The sequence below is a fragment of the Corylus avellana genome, chromosome ca1 (genome assembly GCF_901000735.1).
Source record: "Corylus avellana chromosome ca1, CavTom2PMs-1.0".
Taxonomy (NCBI): Eukaryota; Viridiplantae; Streptophyta; class Magnoliopsida; order Fagales; family Betulaceae; genus Corylus; species Corylus avellana.
Genome location: NC_081541.1, coordinates 17,780,187 through 17,804,126, shown reverse-complemented (window position 1 = coordinate 17,804,126; position 23,940 = coordinate 17,780,187). Strand labels below are relative to the sequence as shown.

The window sequence follows — 23,940 nt, the reverse complement described above, 5'->3', positions numbered from 1 at the left end:
TCTCTCAAATTAGAAGGAAAAAAAAACAAAAAAACACACGATCTATCTGCATACAAATGTGGATCTAGCATTATCTTCATAGCAAAACAAAATCCTGTCATGTGATTTCAAAAGCAGGCGAGATGAAAAAGATAAAGTTCAACTTTTGAAATAAAAATCATTAATCTTATTATAATTAACCGTCTTGAGTCCCACTAGCTATGTTTGGCAAGAGCCAGGCTCGGCACTGCAGCTGGAACGGCACTGTTCCAGCTACAGTGCCAACTGACACGTGGCAGCAGAAATTAATTTTTTTATCTTTTAATAAGGGTAATTTGTATCTCTGGTATTACCTTTCGGTGGTTCGGGACTATTCTCAGATCTACTGTATTAACTCTTTGGTTAAATGGGTGGTCCGTCACCTATTTTGGCTTGAACTCAATTCTGCCGTTTCCTCCTTTTTTTAAAAAAAAAAAAAAAATTCAAAATATTAAAAAAAAAAAAAAAAAGATAAAAAAATTAATTTCTGCTACCACGTGTCAGTTGGCACTGTAGCTGGAACAGTGCCGTTCCAGCTACAGTGCCGGGCCTGACTCTTGCCAAACATAGCTACTAATGCCCCGATAAAACTGAGTGAGATTATGACTCAATTATGTTTGAAAAAGTGTCTGCAGTTTTCACTATTTAGGACACTCTTGTGAGGCTTTCAGTGGGCAAGTGCTATAATTACGCCTAGGTAAAATAACTATACTTGGTATCCCTCACCTGCCTACCCAAATTTTTTTCAAAAAAAAAAAGAAAAAGGGATGGGGAAAGTAAAAGAGATGTACGACCTGGGTTATGTCATAAAACAATTTCTTAGATGGGTAGGTACCATACCATTTTTCATAAGATAGCAATTTCCTACAAAGCAACTTCTAAAAGCTGACTTATAATTTGATTAGCGAGTATGTAACCAAAAATAAATAAAGTATTCAAAACGGGAAACATGGGTTAGCATAAAAATAGATGGACTATAGAGGGAGAGAAAAAAAAAAAAAAAAAAAACCCCTCAGTTGGTTAGCCAAAAAATGAATACAAGTGTCATGACTGATAACACTACGTCCCAAAGGGGCTGCAAAGGAAGTAGAATCATAAAGAGGATCCAATTGAGATGGTCAGGAAACAAGACTAAAGAAGAAGTGACACCGTGTTTCATGCTAGACAAGCAAAAAATGACGGATTCTCAAATTGAAATTATGCCAAATCATGAGGTTGTCGAAGTGATTCTGTCTATGAAAATACAAGTGGAGAGAAAACACACCGGTGTCTGTAGCTAATGTATCCTATATGCATCCAAGAATCTTAAATAAATAAATGAAGAAAAATCATTTGGATACAAAATGATAATTATAAATTAAAAAAAAAAAAAAAAAAAACACATCCTAAATATTCATTCTAGCATATACTGATTTTGATGGCTCACGCATATGTTGTTCCAATGCAAGCCACAGAAGCCGGGAAAATCCACTTGTTGACACCATCCTGTTACCAGAAAACACATATATATATATAATGGCTCTAATAATGGAGTGGCCTACAAAAATATGCTTTTGGGATGGTTTTTCAAATGAGAAATACTAAGCTTACAAAACATTTTACAAAAAAAAAAAAAAAAAAACCTATAAAGTGATGTGGCACAACATGAGAAGGAGATGAATCCAAATTTTGAGAAATTCAATCACATTGTGCCACATAACTTTGTAAGAGTTGTTTTTGTAAAATATTTTGTAAGCCTAAATTCAAATATTACCAAATCCTTTTAGTTCATCCAAGCAGACCATGATGAATGACATGGAATATGATGTGGGTAGGAGGGGAAAGGAAAATCTTTGGAAAAGAGAGATCCTTACCACCACCACCATCATCATGTGGTCACACCCAAGTCCCTGTAACAAAGATCTAAAGTAGCAAAGTTACTAACACATTTCAAAAGTAATCAAATAATCAGTTAAAAGTAACTTCCCATTTTCCAGAAGTTTGACCAAACACAACTTTTAATATCTTGCTTTGATCACAATCTTTTACTTTATTATGCTTTTCTGATAATGGCTCTAACTTTACAAAAGGACCAAATTGCCACCATTGTCACCACCACTGCAACCTATCATACAACACTGCTAGTTGGTAGTCCCCACTTCCCACCATTGTGCCACCACCACCACCACTACTGTCATCCTGTCACTATGACAATTACCACCCACGCTCAATCACCACAGAATCGACTCATATCACCATGACTTACTTTCTCTACAGCCAACATATGATGCCACAGAAATGGTGTGTGTGTGTGCGTTCCAATCAATTTTGCGACCAAGATGAGGAGAAATGGGTATTCAGAATAAGGAAGGCTTGCCTTGGTACCTGGGTTAGTCTCAATAAGAAAAATCAAGAAATTATTTATGTATAATTCAGTAAATATTCAGCTACTTGGACAGGTGATTTGGTATTTTGATTTTGATGGAACTTGAATGAATCTTGCCACCACAGGATTAATATGACCAAATCAAAAGTAGCTTAGACAACCAAATTTCAAACCTTGCACGGACAACTAAAGTAGTTGTCGGCGGCGGTGCTAGTGATGGTGACAAACGATATTGACGAGGTGGTGACAGCTGTAATTTGATAGAGGCACTGGTGGTGAGTTGCAAGAGGTGTAACAAATCAAATGCATATGAAGAGGCATGATGTGAAAGATGTTGGTAGCAATGGAGATGGGGTAAAAAAACTGACTGCATATCAGTACTGCTTGTAGTGATGATGTTTTCAGGATGTGTTAGCTGTAAATATGTACCAAAAATGTGATTAAGTCTAGTGGCCATGGATACAATAGAAGGCTCAATAGCAAATTGGTTTCAGATGCATACTAAGAAGGGTTACTTAATGAACTCCCTGTGGTTTGTACTTTGTATTTTAACTACATGAAAACAATTCGGGAGATTGTTGACAATGAAATTTGAACTACATAGCAAGTAGACATGTGTTTAGTGGTAGGTATAAGGGGACATGCAATTCATTCAGACTGAAGGCTAAATTCTGTATGATATGAAAACAATTGAGGGATATTCTAATCAATCACTTCCTTTTTCTTTAATAAAGTAAAAATTAAGTTATCACATCTCCATGAAACATGTTGGTAATAATTAAGCAGAAAAAGCCATCAATATTAGAACCAAATGACATCTTCTGTCCCCATAAACATAAGGTGGAGGGTGAGGTCACGGGTTCAATCCCAGAGAGGTACCTGAGTGGTATTTACCAATCAAAGAAGGAGACAAAGAAAGACGATGTGGCCTTCAAAAGAGAAAAAGAAAACGAATGAAAATGACCAAGAAAGATGGATATGTGACATGCTAAACAACAGTGGATGATATGGAATAAGGATCAATGAAAGCATCCACAATCAGACATTAAAAAGGTCAGAGAGAGGAAATTAGTTGTTGGATTTCTACAGCTGACACCATGATTGGTACAAGAGAGATTGCATCAAGGATTCTTACAACGTAATGCAAATACATGACATGAGATCCAAATATAACTATCAAACACAGTCAATTTCATCCTGTCCATAACAATGGAAGCCGACAGGAGCACAAGTTTAGTGTGGAAAGATAAGAGGTCATATTTGCGTACAACCACAACAAGATCTGTCATGGGAAAGACAGAGTGAGGAATACAAATGTTTGACATACCTATCCAAACCAAGTAAGCTAAAGAATACACTTCCAAAACAAAATTAGTTCCTCCATCCCTTTGAGTGGCCGTCTTCCATGTATGGCTCCAGAAATCCAATAAACTGAAATAACAGAAGGAAGCATAGCTTTACTCAAATTGTTTTAGGAAAAATCAAATCATATGATTAAGCTCCACTTGTTGACATCTTTTCTCCAAATTACAAAAAAGGTGCCAAGAAAAATTTATGATCAACATCCCAAGTGTTTGTGTCAAGGGTGCTTATATTGTCTACGATAAAACCCAAGGAGAACATCAAAAACACATACACACCTGCACATGCGACAGCTTTTTTATAGGCCCAAGACAAACAATTAAAACCCAAAGTAGTGTATGCAGATAACATTACATTAGTACCTTGCTTCCATCTTTAGACCAGCGTGCACCATATCCATCAGCAACCCTTATTTCAAAGACAACACCATGTGGTGGGACAACATGTACATTCAACCAGTCACAATGTGCTATTAAGTGACAGACGACATCCATTGCAAGCTTATTTTTATCAGAATCTGGAAAGAGCACAATGAATAGGAGGAAAACAATGGCCATCAAGAAATTATAAATATAATAGAAATGTTATATATGAGACACATGATATGTATATTGTATTTCAATGTACTCATTTAAAAGAATCCTGGAACTACAATGACCTGTAATGCATAAAACTGTCAATCTTGAATATTCAAATAACGTGCACAGTGTTGCAAGATGGAATAACAAATATATAGCTACGAAAATAAGGTATAATTTATTGAACGATTTATGCTTTTCCTTTGCAACTTGTAGCAATATCCAAGGAAGACACATGTATCTTCTAATCTACACACAGGACTCAAATTTTTTATTTTTTATATTTTTATTTAAGTAATCGAGTATCATTAAAAGCGTAGGGTATCCCCAAGTACAAAGGAAGTATACAAGAAAAAAACCACCTAACTAGAAGGAAAGAAAAAAGGAAAAAAAAAAAAAAAAAGAGTAAAAAAAGAAAATCATGATAACTAAGCACCAAAGCAAGAATAAATGCAACTGTCCAAAGATATAGAGTATTGAAGAAAAAAGACTTTAGCTCCCCCAATGTCCTCAAAACTTCTGTCATTTCTTTCCCTCCATCGACACCACAAAGGCATGAAAGCATCATCTTCCATACAGCAGCACTCTGAGTGATGCTGGCGATCCACCAACAAGTATATAGGCCAATTACTCGTCTAGGCCTAACCCAAGACAGGCCCAAAGCGCTTGAAAAAAAAATATTCCATAAGGCACAAGCAAACTCACAATGGAAAAGAAGATGGTCCACAAACTCGCAATTCCTTTTACACATACAACACCTATCGACCACAATGACATACCACTTCCTAAGATAGGCCCACTGACCAAACAAAAAAGGTCACCCTCAAAGGAACCTTAGTCTACCAAGCACTATTTCAAGGAAAAAGAAAGCCATCATTACAAACCAAGACATTGTAGAAGGATCTAACATCGAACAACCCTCATTTGGATGGGGCCGACCAAAGTTTGTCTTCACCTTCCTATCTCACTCTAACTAAATCCTGAAGAACGAAGCAAAGATATCCACCTCCCAATCATGAGCTGCTTTAGTGAAGCTTATTTTCTATTAATTGGAACCCCTAGAGAGCTCCAAGTGAGTCACTACAATATGGCCGTCAAGAATGCTTTCGTAGAAGCTTCTCAATATGGTTTGCAACACCTGTAGGGAGAGGGAAAAGAGGCATGAAATACGTAGACTAATCGGAAAGTGTGCTCTCAATAAGGGTAACCCTACCACCTTTAAACAAATACATCATTTGTCAACTAGCCAATCAACACTATATTTTCAATAACACTGTCCCAAATAGGCTCGGCCTTATAGGAGGCCCCCAACAGAAGACTAAGATACTTCAAAGGAAAAGAATAAACCCCACATCCTAAAACGCTAGCCAACCCAACCACATTATCAACATTACCCACATGCCCACTTGAACCAATTCTAATTTAGCCAAATTAATCTTCAAGCCCGCACAGCTTCAAAACATAAGAACAAGCACCGCAAAAGACATTGTTGGTTTGAATCTACCCTATAGAAAACAAAGTATTATCAGCAAACAAACAGTCCAAGTCCCCACAGAGAAGCCAGACAACAAACCCCCAGTCACTGCAGTAGAAATCATCCTATCCAAAGCCTTCATCACAATGACAAACAGTAGAGAAGACAAAGGGTCCCCAAGTCTCAAGCCATGGGAGCGAATATGGGAGTGCCATTCACCAAAATTGAGAAATGCACCAAGGAAATATCATGAGCCCCATTTCTCCCCAAAACCGCACCTCCTCAACATGTACATAAAAAAATCTCAATTAACATGACCAAAAGCTTTTTCTAAGTCGATTTTGCAAAAAACACCCAGCTCTCCATTATTATACTATCAAGGTATTTGTTGGCAACAAGAACAAGATCTAGGATCTGCCTACCTCACATGAAAGCATTCTGCAACTTTGAAATAAATTCTCCAACACCATCTTTAGCCTATTTGCTAGAATCTTGGCAATAACTTTGTAAATGCCACTCACTAGACTAATCGGACGAAAATCCTTGGGATCAACAACCCTTTTTTGGAATGAGCACAATAAATGTAGCATTTAGGCTCCTTTGAAACTTACCTCTAGCATGTAAGTCACAAAAGACCTTAATGAAGTCTTCTTTTAAAACAACCTAGCAAGTTTGGAAGAATGTCATGTAGTACCGTCAAGGCTCGACTCCTTTTCACCATTCATAACTTTCACTACCTCCTACACCTTCCCTTCCTCAAAATCTCTCTCCAACTAATTAGCCTCAACCTTACCAATAGAGTCAAAAGAAAGGCCATCCAACAATTGCCTCCACTTGAGCTGCTCGGTGTACAACTTTTTATAAAATTGGACATTGTGATCATTGATCTCCAGCCAGTTGGTAGAAACAACAAGGAGTCAATGGAGTTCTTACTTTTGTTGGAGTTGGTCATTTTGTGAAAACAGTTTGTGCACTTGTCACCCTCCCTTAACCACAAAACCCTAAAATCACCAGATCACCCTCCAGCCACTCCAACATAAGAAAAACATAGGCATCCTTAAAATACAATCAAATCTACACAAGATCCTATTATACACCAGATCTCTTCTCCGTGTTACTTGCAACCATCCCTAGCCATGATTGGAGATCAATTATAGCCATCCTAAATATATTAGTCACGCCAAGATATAGATTGATACCTACTAGTTGCAACTTGCTACATAAAGATGTTCTTACATAATCAAAATAATGTAACCATAAATTATAGACCAACAGACAACACCAGAACTCTTCACATGGGTTGTGTTTGGTTCAGAGGTTTGGAACCGTCCTAGATTACCTATTATAAGAAGTGAATCTCATATGTAACGTCTCCTAGTATTGTGTCAACTAGTCAATGGGTATGCTCTCTACATTGTTAGCCAAAGATTTCAATCTTTTGATTGACCTAGTACTTGGGTATGGAAGAGCTCAAGTGCTCAGGATTTACCTAAGCGTTAGCATAGTATAATTTTGTAATTAGTTGTGCATACGGAGTTTCTTCTCATTATCCAAAAGAAAATTTTGAACTTAGATTGTTTTGGGTTGATTACTATAATTAATTTTGAAGGGTGATTAGGAATAGAGAATTTCGATGACTAAGTTAAAGGTTGCGAGGTTTATTCATGTTGATGAAGGATAGGTATGATAAGTGATAGAATCGGTCAGTGATTATATGGCTTAGATAGACAGATAGTGGTAATGGAGATTGTTACTTCACAACAAATGATTTCCTTCCCACTTTGTTTTTTTAAAGGGAAAGGATAGCCATGGGAGAAATAGGGAGCAATAGTAGATAAATCATCAATCCTAGTGAAAATAAAAAATAAGAAGAGATAGGCCATGAGAGGGGAAAGTGGAGAGTGGTCAGTAAGTGTTATGTTGATAATATCACGGTGAACTGATAGATAAGAATTTTTCTTTTGAGGGGGAATGTAACGCCCCGGCTTAAATATTAAAGCCAAGACACGGAATAAACACTTATTCCATGTGGCTACTTTTCTTTGATTCATGTAGTGGAAATAGTATGTATCTTTTTTTTTTTTGTCTACTCTTTTTGAAACCACGAACTCGCTTATATAATTAAAGCATTAAGCATTTACCAGAGCAAACTAAATTGACATCTTATATATAAATGAAAGTCATTGCATAAACCTATACTAGTATTGTTTTTGTACAAACTCTTAAGATGCCACAAACGACATTCATAACCAAGGCTGATACCAACAAAAGTCAATGCATCTCAAAAGCTGAGGCCTCCTATAGACCTCAGGAGTAGTAAACTAGGCTTGCTTAGGGACCCTCCTCGACCTCCTCAATAATATCTATAGAATTCATAATTTTACTAGTAGAAAAGAAAAGTAAGTCCACGGCTCACCAAGTAAAAACTAACCAATTGTGTGACGTGAGCTCCTTTTACCTTAAAATTTCTACTTCTTTTTGAAAGTTGGTTTTCAAGATCATAACGTGTTTAAGGTAGATGCATAGTTTTTCATAAAACCTATGTATGAAAGTGTCGTAGTGGAGACAGTGAAATCATTTAGCTTAGAGAAAGACTTTTCATAATAGAATCCAAACTATAAACTTCCATGGCATTTTTTTTTTCCCATAATCTCATACTTATATTAATGTAGAGAAACTCAGTTGACATATGATAATGGAAAGCAATAATTAAATCACCACAAGCTACAATACATATCATTTCATAGGCATGTATATAGAATATAAGCAATTACTTAATTCATTACTTGACTTGTTAAGCATATCAGGCCAGTTGGGTTTGTTAAGCGTATCATCCCCACTTAACCTTGGGTTTGCTAATTGTACTACCCCTCCTAATATTGGGTTGTTAAGTGTATCACTCCTATTTACCCCTGGGTTTGCCCTCGGGTATCACTTGACCACAGGGTTGTTAAGTGTTTCACCTACCACTCAATGCCTTGAGGTCGTGTCAAATCATTTTCTCATAAGCTATTTTCATCTTATAAAATTTTACTTTTCCTTTCAAACCTTTTTCTCTCAAAACCTTCAAAATCTCCTTTTCATTTAAATCATGTAAATTTCAGTGCAATATGTTGACACACATGAATATAATAAAATTCAAATGGCTCATTATCATGATGAAATAATCTAATATATCGGTCGATCGAGCATCCACTCAGGCATCAAACGAGCGTCTTGAAAAGTTTAGGCCACGAGCTCGGTCGATTGACCATAGTCCTCAGTTGTGCAAGGGGTTCTAGCAACATTTCCAAATTTTGAAAAACACTCCAAAACACTATTTTTTCATCACTTTTCATTCTAACTAGTACTTAAACATGATCTACTACATATATACTATTACAAAACCATTTAAAATTGTCCAATATCTCCAAAATTTAATCTTTGAACAAAACCCTAGATTTTATAAAAACCTCAATTTTCAATTTTTTTCATTCTAACTAAATTTTGGCAACACAACAATGTATTTAGCCATCATTTCCCTACACCATGCAAGCCCTTAACTTTATCACATTATAACTATATTATCATTATTATTTTGAGATTATAATGACACTACTACGATCACTAGTTTATGGACAAAGCGACAGTGAGACTAATTATACCTTACCAAAATTTTTCTTCTTCAGCACCTCCTTCCTCCTCGTGCAAGAATCTCATTTTTGTGCTAAAATCACAGAATTTTGCTACCCCTTACACTCTCCTAAATGTTCCTTGGTGTCTTCATTTCAGCCTTTAAATAGGCTTCTAAAGTCGGTGTAGACTGTGCTCAGTCGATTGAGATTATGGCTTAGTAAATCGAGAGATTTGCCATGAGTTCGGTCGATCGAGGCTTGGTCTCGATCAGCTAAGACATCATGACTAGCATTAAATGCGAGCCAATTCGAGTTTAGGCTAAGTCCAATAGGGTCAAATCAATTGTTAATGGCAGAGCTCAGTCGATCAAGGTATCTTCTTGGTCGATGATCGAGAGTTGATTTTTCTTGCCAAAAATTTGAGCTTGATACTTGTCCTTTTTCTCAGTCGATTGAGATTGGTTCTCGGTTGATCGAGCTTTGTGCAGTAAGCCCTAAACTCCGTGTTTTACTACATTTTTCATTATGTTTCATCCTATCACTCTCGTATCCTTCCGTACTTTATATTATTGTGATCCTTGATGTGTATTTTATGCATTTCTTTAATTTCTTAATATTTAAAGTATGCATTTTAATTCCTGTGCATTACAGGGAGTCAATTTCTATTTAATAAAACATACTCATTACTTATCAAAACAAAAATTCTACTGCTAATATAATGCTGAATGCTGACAATGAGTTTCCAGGGTCATGCTGATTGTGGAAGTTCTTAGCTGCAAATATGCAGCAGTAACAAGCTGTAGTAGTGGTGAGGCCTAGCGATAGTAATACTAACAGGTTGGTGGCAGCGGTGACATTACTATGGTATAGGAGATGCTGTTGACGATAACATTTAGTAGATATGATGGTGCTGGTAGTTGTTCACTAATGACGGTAATGGCTGTCTCTCAAAATCCTAGAAGTGAGATGATGTCTTTAAACCAGACTTTGTTTTTTGATTCTCAAAATCCTATCAGTAATCTTGCAAATAAGAAAGAAATTTGGTTGTCCAGCTATAACAATATCAAAATTATGAAACTCTACAATGGAGAACCACAATTCCAGCCTCAATTCCCCAATGGCCAAGCCAAAACAAATGGCAATGTTACATCATTTAAAAAACTTCTCACTGGATGAGTAATTTATCAAGATGATCAGAAAGTAACAACTATCTCATTATAAAATATTCAAAATTTTGGTTTTTGCATTTGAAGTTATTTTATTTAATGATTTTATAAAATAGTTATATTTTATATATGAGTTTATAGATCATATACTAAATAACATCAGATCGGCATAAAATTCAGTGTGCATGTTAAAGCATAGAGAGAATATGCTATTCAATGGTGGGAAGATCAAAATTTTATTCAATTAAAAAACTATTGAATAATGTAAGCCTACAAAAAGTGATACCAAGCGTAACATGAACTACACACACATGTGTGCGTGTGTGTGTACATTCTCAAGATGATAAAAATACTTGGAGAGTTAGTATCATAAGAAAAATGCCAAATAACCTTTTCTCAAATACATTCACACAAAACTGCTAAAGTATTTTGAGAAAGCACTATTTGAAGTTTCTCAAGTTCATCTGTTATATCTCTTCATTTCCTTTTTTCCCAGTGTGGCAAGTATGCAGTCACATATCTTGTACAAATTTGATTGTAATACCACTCATGAAGATAAGATGGTGTGGAACATTCTCCAATGTCCATTAATTTGGGGCTACCTTTCCATCATAATAAATCTAGCTTTCATGTAATATCTATGGCAAACTTCCCCAATTCCTTTCATCCTACCATATCATCTTTTTCTAAGGCAGATTCTGTAAAGCAGAACTTTGAACAAAACAAAACACTAAGTCAGAACAAAATTTCAAAGAACAGACTAATTATAAGTAATCTGAAGAATTTGCTTCAAAAGGTCTCACAGAAAATTTGTATTTGGAAGACACGTGGAGAATGATAGTTTATGCTCTACAGATGCATGAGAAATTGGTCAATGCAATACAACTGTAAGAAAATCTCTATCCCTTAAAGCAGAATGGTTATATACATTTGATAGCATACAGAAATTCTTTTTACAAATTTGTGCATCCAATAAACCACAGTGAGAAAAAGAAAATAAAAGAAATTAATCCACCAAATTCAAACAGGTCCTCACCACTTCCTTTCAAAGTACCCCAATATTTACTGCTACTCCTATTAGCATGCTTTGCCAACGCCCTAGCTCCATGAGTCAAGGTTACGACCTTTAATCTCAAGTCACAAACAGAGGAAAATTACAATCAAGCCATAAAAGTTTCATAAAACTAGCCTGCAAAACCTCTCAGAATAAAGAGGAAAACACAATTATGGAGTGAAAAAAATAAAAAATAATAAAAAAATAAAAAATAAAAAATAAAAATAAATAGAAGTGGTCTCAACCACTTGACAAGCAAATTATGAATATAGTTTTGACAAGTATAACTGAAGCAATCCAGGGCAATGTTTAAAGAATGATGTACAGTAGATTAGTGTTGCTTACTATGTAGTTCTGTTAAATTTCTACATCTCCACTGCTGACATTGCTTAGGAATGGGTGTTAAATTTGTTCCTGAACTGTTGGTAGTTTGATATAATGTAAATGATGCACCGAAGGTTGAAGATAATTTGCATCTGCGGTACAATTGTTTACAGATTCAGCAATTACATAAGTTGTTTTGAGTTTTTTATTTCCTGAGCATCCCTCAGAAGCAGTGAAGTTAAAGTTTTCTTCTTTTTTTTTTTTTTTTTTTTTTTTTTTTCCTTCTGGTGGCTGTACTTCTAAAATATTTTGAAAAACTCAATTTAAATACCCTACCCCCACCCACCCACCCAAGAGATTTCAGGGTTCCCACGTCCCACCAGTTGGTGGCATAGTTGAAAATACTAAATCACCAATCCTTATGATTTTCCAATTTGTATTCTTCCCAAACATTTCTTAGTACACGATCAGATGAAATAGGTTATTTGACTCAAGTAGTAATAAATAAAACCTATAAAGCCGTTGGTCCTAGTTCCACAGCTTAGGTGCCATGTGCATTGTGCAGACAAGGTAGAATGTTTTCCCATCCTTAAAGGATAACATAAGTCCTCTTTTGTAGCATAAGAGCATAGCTTCAAAGAGGTGGCTTTTTCACAAAAAAATCTAAGCTTTTCTTTATTCGACTTTATTAATTTAGATGTTAAAAGGTTGAACCAAGCAGTTCCAAAATGTCAAATACAGAAACCAACTTCTAGAAAGCCTTTTGCAAGTAGACAAGGGTAAGCAATTAATTAAGATTCACCATCTTACATTTAGCTTACATGGCAACATAAATGATGATAAAAGAATTGATTTTGGTGGGGGAAGTGCATCTGGAATTGTCCCTGTGGTATGTGTCAGACCAAGAAGGCCTTGAACGCCCCCATAACTCAATTCCTGGATAAAACTATAAAATGGTGAGGTCCACATAAAATTGTGAATTTATGTGACATAAGGTATATACCAATCATAATTAGAAGCACTAAAATTACACATCCTTAGGACATAAATTTGAGGTAGGTAACGGCTCCAAGATTAGTCTTTAGCATGATGTGTGGTGTGGGGATCAACCCCTTAAGGAAGCATTTCTGGAGTTTTTTAGCATTGCTTGCTTTAGAGATGCTTTTGTGGCTGATCACCTTCTATTCTCTAATGGCTCTCCTCAACGGACTGTCAATTTTGTTAGAACAGCACATGATTGGGAGTTTGATTTCTTTTTGCATTTTTTGATTAGTTCTATTCCATCAGATTGAGACAGGACAATGTAGACAAGCTTTATTGGAACCCCTCTAAAAATGGTTGTTTGATGTGAGATCGTTTTATAGAGTATTAGTCCCCCATGATAGCACTCCCTTTCCTTGGAGGTGTATTTGGCAAAGTAGACCTCCCTTGAGAGTGGCTTTTTTCATTTGATCGGAGGGAGTATAGGGGGGCAGTGTGGAAATTGTTGCTCAAAGGGAGTATTGGGGTAGTGTCTACAAATTGAAGAAGGCATTATATGGTTCAATCAGTTACCAAGAGCATGATGTGAAAAATTCTCTAAAGCAGTAATGGATTTTGGTCTTCATCAGTGCCAGACAAATCACTCGGACTTTCACTTACATACAATTGTTGGGTATATCATACTGGTTGTCTATGTAAATGACATTGTGATTACTGGAAGTGATTATGGCAGAATCATTGGGCTAAAACACTGTTTACAATAGCGCTTTAACACAAAAGATTTTGGTAAACTTCCGTACTTCTTGGGAATTGAGGTTGCAAGGTCAAAGATAAGCATCAACTTATATTAGAGGAAGTATGTACTTGACATTCTCAAGGAAATTGGATTGTTGGGTGCTCGACCTGTTGATACTCCTATGGATCCGAATCATGATCATGCGAGAGATGAAGGAGGGTTACTCTCAAATCCTAGCAGATATCGTTGACTAGTTGGAAAATTCAATTATCTCACCATCACAAGGTCAGATATCTCGTATGCAATGAGTGTGGTGAGTTAGTTCTTACACGCTCCAAGACTCTCACATTGGGATGCCACTATTCATATTGTTAAATACTTGAAGAGAGGCCCAAGACAAGGACAAGACATATTGTTTTGAAAAAAATAGGGCATATTAGGGTAGAAGGTTCCACCGATGTAGACTGGGCAAGATCACCTTCAACTAGAAGGTCCACTAAGGGATATTGAACCTTTTTGGTAGGAAGTCTTGTAACAGGGAAGAGTAAAAAGCATAATGTAGTTGCACAATCAAGTGCAAAAGTATAGTACAAAGCTATGGCTCAGATTGGTAGTGACGATGGTGGAGCCAGAATTTTAGTTGAGAGGGGTCAAGATTTAAAAAAATAAAAAAATAAAAAAATATAACTAACGTGATTATCTATTTCATACAATTAAAATATGTAACAAAAGCAATATATATTCACAAATAATTAATTTAAGTATAAAAGCTTACATTTTTATTATTTTAATACAAATTAAAAATAAATTAGTGTAAAAGTTTTGATTACATACCGGAGTCTTTCCAAGAAAGAGAAAATTGTCAAAAAACCATTGAGTTTTTTGCTTTTATTTATAAAGTCTCTTTTTTAGGCAGTTTTTTCATTGAACACCTTTCAAAAGAAATTTTGCTAACTCGAAAACCTTTTGCAAATTGTCATGGACCGGAGTATATTGTTGAACTTATTTCAAACTCTAGCAAATATGAAAAATAAAAATGCAACTTAATTTTTATTTAAAATTAAAAAAAAAAAAAAAAGTTTAAATCGATGTTGAAGTTGACAAGTTCACAAGACAGAAGGTTAGAGGCAATTGAAGTTGAATTTTTTTTTTTTTTTTTTTTTTTTGGTGTTGGAAATTTGAAGCTCAAGTTTTTCACTTTTTTTGTCAGTCAGTGTTAAAAGTAAAAACCTTTTTTTGTTTTCCTTGGCAGGTTAAAACCTTATTGTCCCCAAGAGATTGCTTAATCGGCTGGGACCACACCTAATGAAGCGGAGGTCACTAGTTCGAATCCCTCTCCTCCCTCTTGTGCGGATATGTCAAAAAAAAAAAAAAAAAAACTTTACTATATATTTTTTTTCCTACTCATGTTAACCTTATATGAAACTCACATTTTGGTGACTTGGACAACTCACTTTTCACAACAAGGAACAGGCTACACAGCCTACATGCAACAAGAAATAAAGATGAGCGCTTTCATCAAGGACAACTCAGCTTTTGTTAGTAAAACGGTGCGTTGGGTCAACATACTAAATTTTAAGTGTGTGAACGCAGCGTTTTGGTCTTCTTCCTAGTTAAGATGTTGCACGTTAACCTAAAAATTTCTTAAACTTAAAATTTGAAATGTAAGACTGAAATGAATCTGGTCGTCCACTCCTACTAGTCTAGGAAAGGTTTTTGTCAGTGTAATGTCGAAGCCCCTTGATAAGTGGATGAGGGTGGGCAACCAGAGTATTTGAGAAATTTCTATTGGGGGTAAGGAAAATTTTGGGGGGTTGTGCCCCCGCTTGACCCCCCCTCCCTCTGCCCTTGGCTAGTGAGATGACTTGGTTACAACACTTTCTTCAAGAGATAGGCTTCTGAGCACCTATTCCTATTCCATTGTTTTGTGATAATCAAGCCACTCTACAAATTGCCTCTAACCTTGTGTTTCATGAGAGGATTAAGTGCATTAAAGTAGATTGTCATTTTGTCTGAGACAAGATATTGAGTGGAGACATAGCCATGCCATTTGTAAAGTCGAAGAACCAACTTGTTGATATCGTCACAAAGTCATTATGTAGAAATTGATTAGAGTCGATTTGTTCCAAGCTGGACTTATATGACATATATGCTCTAGCTTGAGGAGTAGTGCTATAATGCTAGCCTAGAATATTTTGTACTCTTTTAGAAGGTCAACTGTCACAACCAGTTGTCCATGCCAGCTGTCACAACCAGTTGTCCATGCCAGCTGTCACAACCAGTTGCCCATGCCAGCTGTCATTCTCATAATATTCTCCCTAATCTTTATAGCAAATTCTCCAATATATGTGAAATGAACAGATAGATTGACGGCTTCAAGAGTATGAAAATAGCCCTTCTCTACTCACGTCTTCTTCTATTTTCTTACTAACACAAATCATAACAGACCAGCAAGCAAGCACTTACAGAGAGTAGGGTTGCCAAACAAATGTAGGGCTGAAGATCCACTTTTGAAACAAAGATTGCAAGGACACCACTTAACCTTTCCTTTTCTTCTGTGTAAAACTTCCTGTAGATTTGTACACCTGAAAAGCTGCATGCCTATTATTCCTAAACAAGTACAAGTAGAAACTACCTTAAACTCAGGAATAAAATTCTTAAAATAAATTTTATTTGGTGACCCTGATGAGAGCCAAATATTGCATATTTGGACCCCTTAATTTACATTAGTTAATCCTTTAGCTGTGTCGTTATCTAATGTTTTGGTTTAGTTTTGTGTTTTTAGTGTTTATAGGTTGTTGAAGAGAAAATGCAACTTTAAAGGGAAATTGCTAAGTTTAGATGGAAGCTGGAAAAAGAGCATCTGAAGGTAGGATCAAGTGCACCATCTAGCGCTGAGCGCATGTGCGCTCGATCCCAAGCGGGCTGTGCTCGAGCGCATCCACGCCCATCAGCTACACCAGCGCACAGGAGCCGCACCGCAAAAGTAGAGCAACGCATGCACGAGTGCGATCAATCGCACTGGCAATGCGATCGAGCACACTCAAGCAAATAGAATGCGGCAAAGACTCCTTTTCCAAACTAAATTGAGTTTTCAATCTTATTTTGGGACTAAGAGACAGACCTCCAATTTTCCTAAGATTACTAGGACTCTCCTAAGTCTACAAATAGACCTCTATGCATTCAAGAAAAAACACACAATCCCAGAGAGCAAAATTCTACAGCTGGTCTCTTTAGTTTAGTTTTTCTTTAGCTTTAGGTTTAGGTTTTATTTTTATGTGGAGCTAAATTCCCAACTAAGGTTGGGGATAAAGCTTCACCGATGAAGAACATTACTTTTATGCAAGTCTTTATTTTTCCAATTTTATTGGGTTTTATATTTCAATTATTTTACTTATTTTCAATTGTGTTGAATGATTCTTGGATATCTTTTGTGATTCAAGGATACACTTGATGATTTGAAATAATTTCACATAATTGATTGCTTGATTTTATTTGCCTAAAAATTGGATATCTCTTGTGATTTGTTATACGGATACATTTGGTGTTTCAATTAAAATTGGATATCTTTTGTGATTTACGGATACATTTAATGATTTAATTGATATTGGATTCCTTTTGTGATTTATGCAATGAATGGATACAAGGATGGTTTTGATTAACTTTTAGAAGCATAATAAAGCATACATATGATTTTATTTGTGAAAACTGCGGATTAATGAACATGTGGTATGTTGTTATGATTCGGTGAGTGTGGATTCTCAAATCTTAGTCTTTGTCTTTTGTTTTATTTTATTTAATTTATGTTTATCCTTTAATTTTCAAAACTCAAAATTCAAACTTTTTTTGGAACTAGGTTAGAATTTAATTAGTTTAGTTATAATTTGTTATTTAAAAACACAATTCCCTGTCCGTTCGACCTCGCACTTGCAAAACATTATATTGCAAACGATTCGTGCACTTGCGAGTTAATAAAATTTGCACAACAGACCCTCTGAATTAAATTATTCGGAGCAAGCAACTACAAAGATCACTTAACTCCAGCAACAAACAAAATCAACATTACTCAGCTTCCCAGACCAGAAAATATGTTTGATATTAGTAGTTCCTGTTTATGAGAGTGAGACTTTAGGTAAGTGCTAGGATTACACCGTATTTTCCACCAAAGCCGCAATTTTTGTATTATGATAAAGCTACATAGATGAGTACCTTTTCTTTCTTTATAATTTTTTCAGATAAGTACATAGAAGAGAACATTGTTTCTCTCCTTTCCTTTTCTCCTTCTTCCTCTTGTCTTCACTTCATCGTTTTCAGTTTTTATGATATGGCATTTAAACCATGCGTATTCTTAAAACCCAGTTGTACTTTTCTATGGCCAAGGAGAGTTACTACACCCCATCCCTTGGTATTAAAACCGATTTTTCTAGAATTCATGGAGAGTTAATAGGCTGGCAAGCTTGAAGTGTTGGCCCAGGTAAAAAAAAAAATACTCTGAAGATGCACCTAAAGTGTTCTCATTATCCTTAATTTTCTCATGTGTTAGCTTACGGTAAAATATTAATCAAATTATTAAATTTATCTTTTCATGTTAATTCACAGGCTGACAAGCTTGAAGTATTGGTAAAGGTAAAAAAACTCAGGAAAAGCACCTAAAGTGTTCTCATTGTCATTAATTTGCTCATAAGTTAGCTTACAGTAGGATATTAATCAATTAATTAAATTCATCTTTTCCTATCAACTGAAGTTTTTGGAATAAGTTACGATTTAACATGATATCAAAGTAGGCGTCTAAGTTCAAACTTTGTCTCCGTAATTCACTGACTATTTCAATTAAATATTCCATATTTTAGAATCTAGTTATTGAGGGGAAGTGTTAAAATATTGATTAAACTTACCATTTCCCACTTGTTAAAGCTCTTGGAATAAGTAGTGATTTAACAGTTTATTCTTATAAGGTCTACAAATAGTGTTATACTTTTTATAACTAATAAAATGCATTAATAGTGCAATAAGGTACGTAATCCTAGTACACTGGATGTACACAATCGAAAACCCTAAGTAGAATCTAAAATCCAAAAGATCAAAGAACTCCAACAAAAAAGGAGTGTGAACTAGGAGCCGCCATCCAATCATAGAAAGCCCTAACATTATTGTTTATTACTATTACTGTTCCTGTTGTTATTCTTATTGCTGTTGTTGTTGTTATTGTTACTATTATTATGCATAAAAACGTTTTGATTCTTAATATTGTCACCAGAACATTTTTTACTTCAAGCAAAACATTTTTTTTTTTTTTTTGATAAGTGAAATTTGAGAAAGAAAGTTCAAGCACAAACTTGATTTCTCAAATTTCACTAATGTACATATAAGGTTGTGAAATGGAGCGTCTTTCTAGCCATTGACCAGAGCAGTCAATTTCTGTGTCTAAATGTATATATTATATCACCAAACAGGAAGAGAAACCCAATTAAATAAAAGTTGTCACCTTCTCCTACGTTATCAAAAAAAAAATAAAAAATAAAAAATAAAAAATAAAAAAATAAAAGTTGTCACCTTCTTCAATAGTTTCAACTCCAGGAAGAACCTTTGCAAGAGTCTCAGCTCCCAACATATCTGAGAATGAAGCATACCGGCGGACATCCTGCAAATTTATAAAGTAACACAAAGCAGAACCAAAAGGATATAGGAAGAATGAATCAATCGCAAAAACAGGATTGACACCTGTACTTCAAACACCACACATCTGTTGAAAAGGATCAAAGATCCTGAACCAATTCTGCAAGCATTAAATGTAAAATGTAAGGAAAATCACGAACAACAGAGAAGTAAATTGACAAAACGCATAGAAACCCAATCAAACAATACTAAATCATTCAATTTTAGAAAGATTGATATACTGGAAGCATAATATTTAAAACAGAAATTAAAAAAAAAATTAATTAATTAATAAAAAGCCCTTACTTCAAATAGGATTGACTGTTAACAAACATCAAAATAAATTTATTTTGGCCAATTATACGAAGAGGAGGAGAAGAAGACAGTCCATGAAATTCAAAAACTAGGCTCAAGTCCATGTCAAAGCAGCATGGGCTTGAGAAGCACAAGCAGAAAAGAAAAACAGAGATTAAAAAAAAAAAAAAAAATCTTATTTTGACCGGTTGCAATACAAGCAGGAAGAGAAGCATCTATGAAGTTCACGAAACAGGCTCAAGCCTGTGCCAAAGCTGGCTTACATGTAGTGCAGCAGCCATAAACTCTTCTGTTAGCAGACATATTGACTTTTTAATTTGAACATCAACAGAGACCATGAACCTCTACATATATTACGCATAAATAAATGATTCTCATAGAGAAATTAACAAAGTATGTGAAAATAATACGCATAAGAAAGAAAGAAAAATGAACTTGAAGTAAAAGCAGTTTCCAGCCACGAAAGAGAATGCTAAAAAAAACCTACCTCAAAATACTTCTATAATACAGACTATTATAGAACTACAAGAGACAAATCCTCTTTTATGACTACCTTGATGACAATTCCTACATATATAAACCTACAGCACACTTATTTAAAAGCTTTTTCCTGAATGGGTCTCTCCTGCTCTATCATTCCCCACTTAGCATTCAGTCTTGAGGTTTTTATGTTTTTTTTTTTCCTATTCCTTTTTTGACTATGATATAGTGCATATCTAGTTTTTATGATTATATATCATAGCATCACTTATCCAATATCATATGAGGATCATCATAGGGAAGGTAATGGTGTTATTAAGGAACATTATGAAACTTATTTTGCAATGAATGTTATTTTTATTTTTTTGTATTTTTTGCACTGAGATATATATTCATACTTGGTACTTCTGTTAACACAAAAGTCAATATGCACCCATCTATCAGAATCCACACTGACCTTTATTTTTTATTTTTTTTGAGAAATGCTAATCAGCATTCTCAAGTGTCCATTTCCAAGCATTTTCTTTATTCTTTTACATTTTCTTTTTTCTTTTTTTTTTTTCTAAAAAAAACAAGTAGATGTGAATGTGCCACATAGACAAGAATGTTAAGAAACTGACACTTGAGAATGTTGAGCAGCATTTCTCTATTTTTTTTACCTAATTTTGGATCATCAAACTAAGCCAATTACCTAAATAGGTATACTCTGTATACTTTTGGTAGACAAACTGCCTCAAGTGACCTGGCCATGCTACCTTAAGCATGAATGTGTTACACGTTACATTCTAAGCAAAATTTGATCAAATCCAATTGAGTAGAAATTGAAATGTCAAAGTACTCGAGGAGATTCTTAGATTGAGAAGTACAACATGGCTTCAACCATATCTTTTACTACATCAAATTCCCTTGGTTTAGTTTGGGCCTCCAACTGATGCTCTTGAGATTTCCATTGGTTTAGTTTCAGTGACAAACCAATAAAACAAAATGAGTAACCAATACTTGTCCTCATTTCAAAGTAGGAACTTGGAATTATATGTCAAACAAACCAAAATGTCAGAAACAATCATCTACCAACTGATTTAATCTGATTTTTATGCAAAATTGGAATTGTTATACCTATTGTAGTCGCCAACAGCACATCTTCCTTCAATTGTTTTCTGGCCATCTAAGACAACATCAAATTACGATATATAATATTCTTCAAACAGGATTGACAATAATACATCAAAAGATGCTAGAAATAAAAAGTGCACAGCTTCATAGTTATGATAAACAAATACTTAACTCTCATAGTTATGACAAGGAAATATAATTTTGTAATGGTCAGACAATAAATATGGAGATTCATAGCAGAAACACATAGATACCTTTTAGCTGCGAAAAGAAAGGCTCCTGAACATGAAGTTCGTGGACAGAAGTCTCCATAATCTGATAAAAGACGACGTCTTTTAAAATTTATAATGAAGTTCTGATACACAAAGACAAAATGGCATTGAATGATACCATAAGTTATAACGTACATTCACTATCTTGGATCCCTTGTCCATAATCAGCTTCTGCCATTCATTTTCTTTCTGCTTCAAGGAACTTCCCTCAGGGATCAATGTCAAATTGCAGCGTGGCTTACAGAAGGCTTTGGAATCTATTGATTCTAATAAAGATGATGCCAGACGCTTGTATAAGGGGTATGGAGGGACTCCTTCAAAAGAATCTGCAGAATCCGTTTGAAGAATTAACATCTTCCTTCAATTCAATATGGCAGACACCTAAAATTATAAATAAAGTACAAAAAATGTACCACTCTTTTAAAGTATGTAAACCAATGAAGGAACACATATGCTTCATCAGGATGCCATCTTTGACTTAGAATGCATATTGTCTAAATTTACCTTTCAATTATATTTTTGTTAAATTTTAGAGGATTTTTGGTACTTCGTATGCATCACTCACAGACGACATAATGGACCATATGATAACTGAATATAAAGTCATAATACTATACAAAAGGAGAATGATTTCCAATGAGATTTTTAACTAATACTATACTAAACTTGACATGAATTACCATAAGCTCGTTTCAGATGAAAAAGGGCATTAACGTTAATGCTCCATTTTAGCAAACCCGGGAAATCAAAATAATGGAATTTTAAATCTCCAACTTTTTACATTTTGAATTCTATAAAGAAAAGCAAAACAGACGCAATAGACACGTTTGAATACCAGATGTTTTCTTCTTCTCGACTTCCAAAAGCTGAGATTTTTCGAATTATTCAAGTCAAAAATCTTTATTCCTCATTTTTTTTCTTTCACTTTTCTCGGGAATCAAACGGAAAGTAACTCATAAAAATTGATGTCATGATTTTCAGATATTACCGGCAGTGGCTAAGTAGGGGTCGGCGGGATCGTCTTTGAGGAGGTTGGAGCAGAAGGCCTTGGAGAGCCCTAAATCGATTTCTAAGGTTTCGTCTATATAAGATTCCAGCGTGAATCTCACCAGCTCTTCCATAAAGTCCCTCCGGTTAACCGGAGTCATTTTTCCGATTCTTCTCGTCACAGTCGAGCGAGGACATAAGAAGTAGAGTTTCCTTGTTCCGTACAGATTATATTTGGTTTATTAGAATATCGGAGAATTAATTAAAGGGTGCTTTTTTAACCAATCACCAATTCCCGCCTGGAAGATCACTTTACTGAGAGTTCAAGCGACCCACGGGCCCGAGCAGGCCCGTTCGAGGAGAGGGCTTAGAATTATTATTAGTTTATATGAACCCACAGACACAGAGCATGAAATTCCCACCCCCGCCATGTCACTGTACCAGCCCACTAAAGGACAATGATGATAGAGGCATTTTGCATTGTTAAGTCATCTCCCAACCGAATGGCGCCACGTGGCTAGACAGTTATGTTTTAAAAAAATAAAAATAAACAATCTCTCACCATTATAAAAGGGGCAACCGGCCAGCTTAGCAGGTAAGGATCATCTTGTTCTTCATAACTCTTGCACTATGCTTTTCTTTCCTATTCAAAACCACTTATTAGGACAGCCTCCTTGCTTACCCTTTGTCTATTTTGCTATAGTGATGTAATACAATAGTGACCCAAATAATTAACTAAATTTAGGTAATTTAGATGATTAAATTGGGTTTTGGGTCACTAAGGACGACTGGAGGTGAATTTTGAGAATTTTGGACTTTCTGACTAGACGTACAAGAGGGGACTACTGTACGTACACCTGCAAAAAGTACAAGGACATACACGAGGGACCACCGAATGTATGCTGCTTTTTGGGAAAACCTCTGGAATACCTGGACGAACGCTACAGCCTTTTAACCACTGTGTAAATAGTACCGAACATCCGTTACTTTTCAGAATAATTGGTAGTGCCCTCTTACTTTTTCTCACCTATAAATATCCCCCTACCCATCACCCTTTCACACCCATTCTCGCCCCAGGCTCCTAGAAACCCTTTGTGAGTGTGTTCTTGTGAGTTTTGTGAAGAAGGAGAGGAGGTTCTTGAAGGCTTGCTTTTAAGAGATAACCTTCTACACTTAACTTTTCTCTCTAGTCGTTATGTCGTTTTTATTTGCTAGCGTAGTGTTGGCTTGAGTTTCTAGCTAGGTTATGCTTTAATCTTGATTTGAGGTGGGTTTGTCTTTATCGAACATGTTTTCGTATGCAGGAAGGTATCATTTTAAGATAGGAAGTTTTAAAAAGCCTTTTGGTAACCTTCGAAATTGGTTTGGGAGGATAGGAGGACGCATGGACAAAATGAAGTTCTACCTAAAACCTTTTGGGTGGACGTTCAACCTCGAGTCCGAACG

The 23,940-nt window shown here is 35.4% G+C and overlaps 1 protein-coding gene across 5 annotated transcripts; it reads right to left on the bottom strand.

Annotated features, from left to right (window-relative positions):
- Window positions 1-1,199: 1,199 nt before the first annotated feature.
- Window positions 1,200-22,725, bottom strand: LOC132183375 (uncharacterized). Of its 5 annotated transcripts, none has more exons than XR_009440404.1 (13): window positions 22,496-22,725; window positions 21,643-21,833; window positions 21,490-21,550; window positions 21,239-21,287; window positions 19,394-19,448; window positions 19,226-19,313; window positions 16,139-16,257; window positions 12,766-12,891; window positions 11,614-11,701; window positions 4,108-4,262; window positions 3,711-3,814; window positions 1,872-1,920; window positions 1,200-1,503 (listed from the first exon to the last, which is right to left on the bottom strand). XR_009440404.1 is itself a non-coding variant. In XM_059596812.1 (11 exons), exons 1-11 carry the CDS (start codon window positions 22,653-22,655, stop codon window positions 3,755-3,757), a joined length of 1,152 nt encoding a protein of 383 aa, XP_059452795.1. In that variant the 5' UTR covers window positions 22,656-22,725; the 3' UTR covers window positions 3,443-3,754. The 5 variants fall into 5 exon arrangements, 2 of the variants coding, with proteins under 2 accessions (XP_059452795.1, XP_059452807.1); XR_009440409.1 differs by having other exon boundaries at window positions 1,872-1,907; XR_009440410.1 differs by lacking the exon at window positions 12,766-12,891 and having other exon boundaries at window positions 1,201-1,503.
- Window positions 22,726-23,940: the final 1,215 nt, after the last annotated feature.

What these genes read in the sequence shown, in the direction of transcription:
- LOC132183375 (XM_059596812.1), bottom strand. Translation starts at nt 22,655, where the DNA reads ATGACTCCGGTTAACCGGAGGGACTTTATGGAAGAGCTGGTGAGATTC. An exon ending in TGTTGCCATGTAAGCTAAAT is followed by an intron (nt 11,702 to 12,765) that starts GTAAGATGGTGA and finishes TTGAGATTAAAG; the next exon opens with GTCGTAACCTTGACTCATGG. An exon ending in GGTCTAAAGATGGAAGCAAG is followed by an intron (nt 3,815 to 4,107) that starts GTACTAATGTAA and finishes CTGTTATTTCAG; the next exon opens with TTTATTGGATTTCTGGAGCC.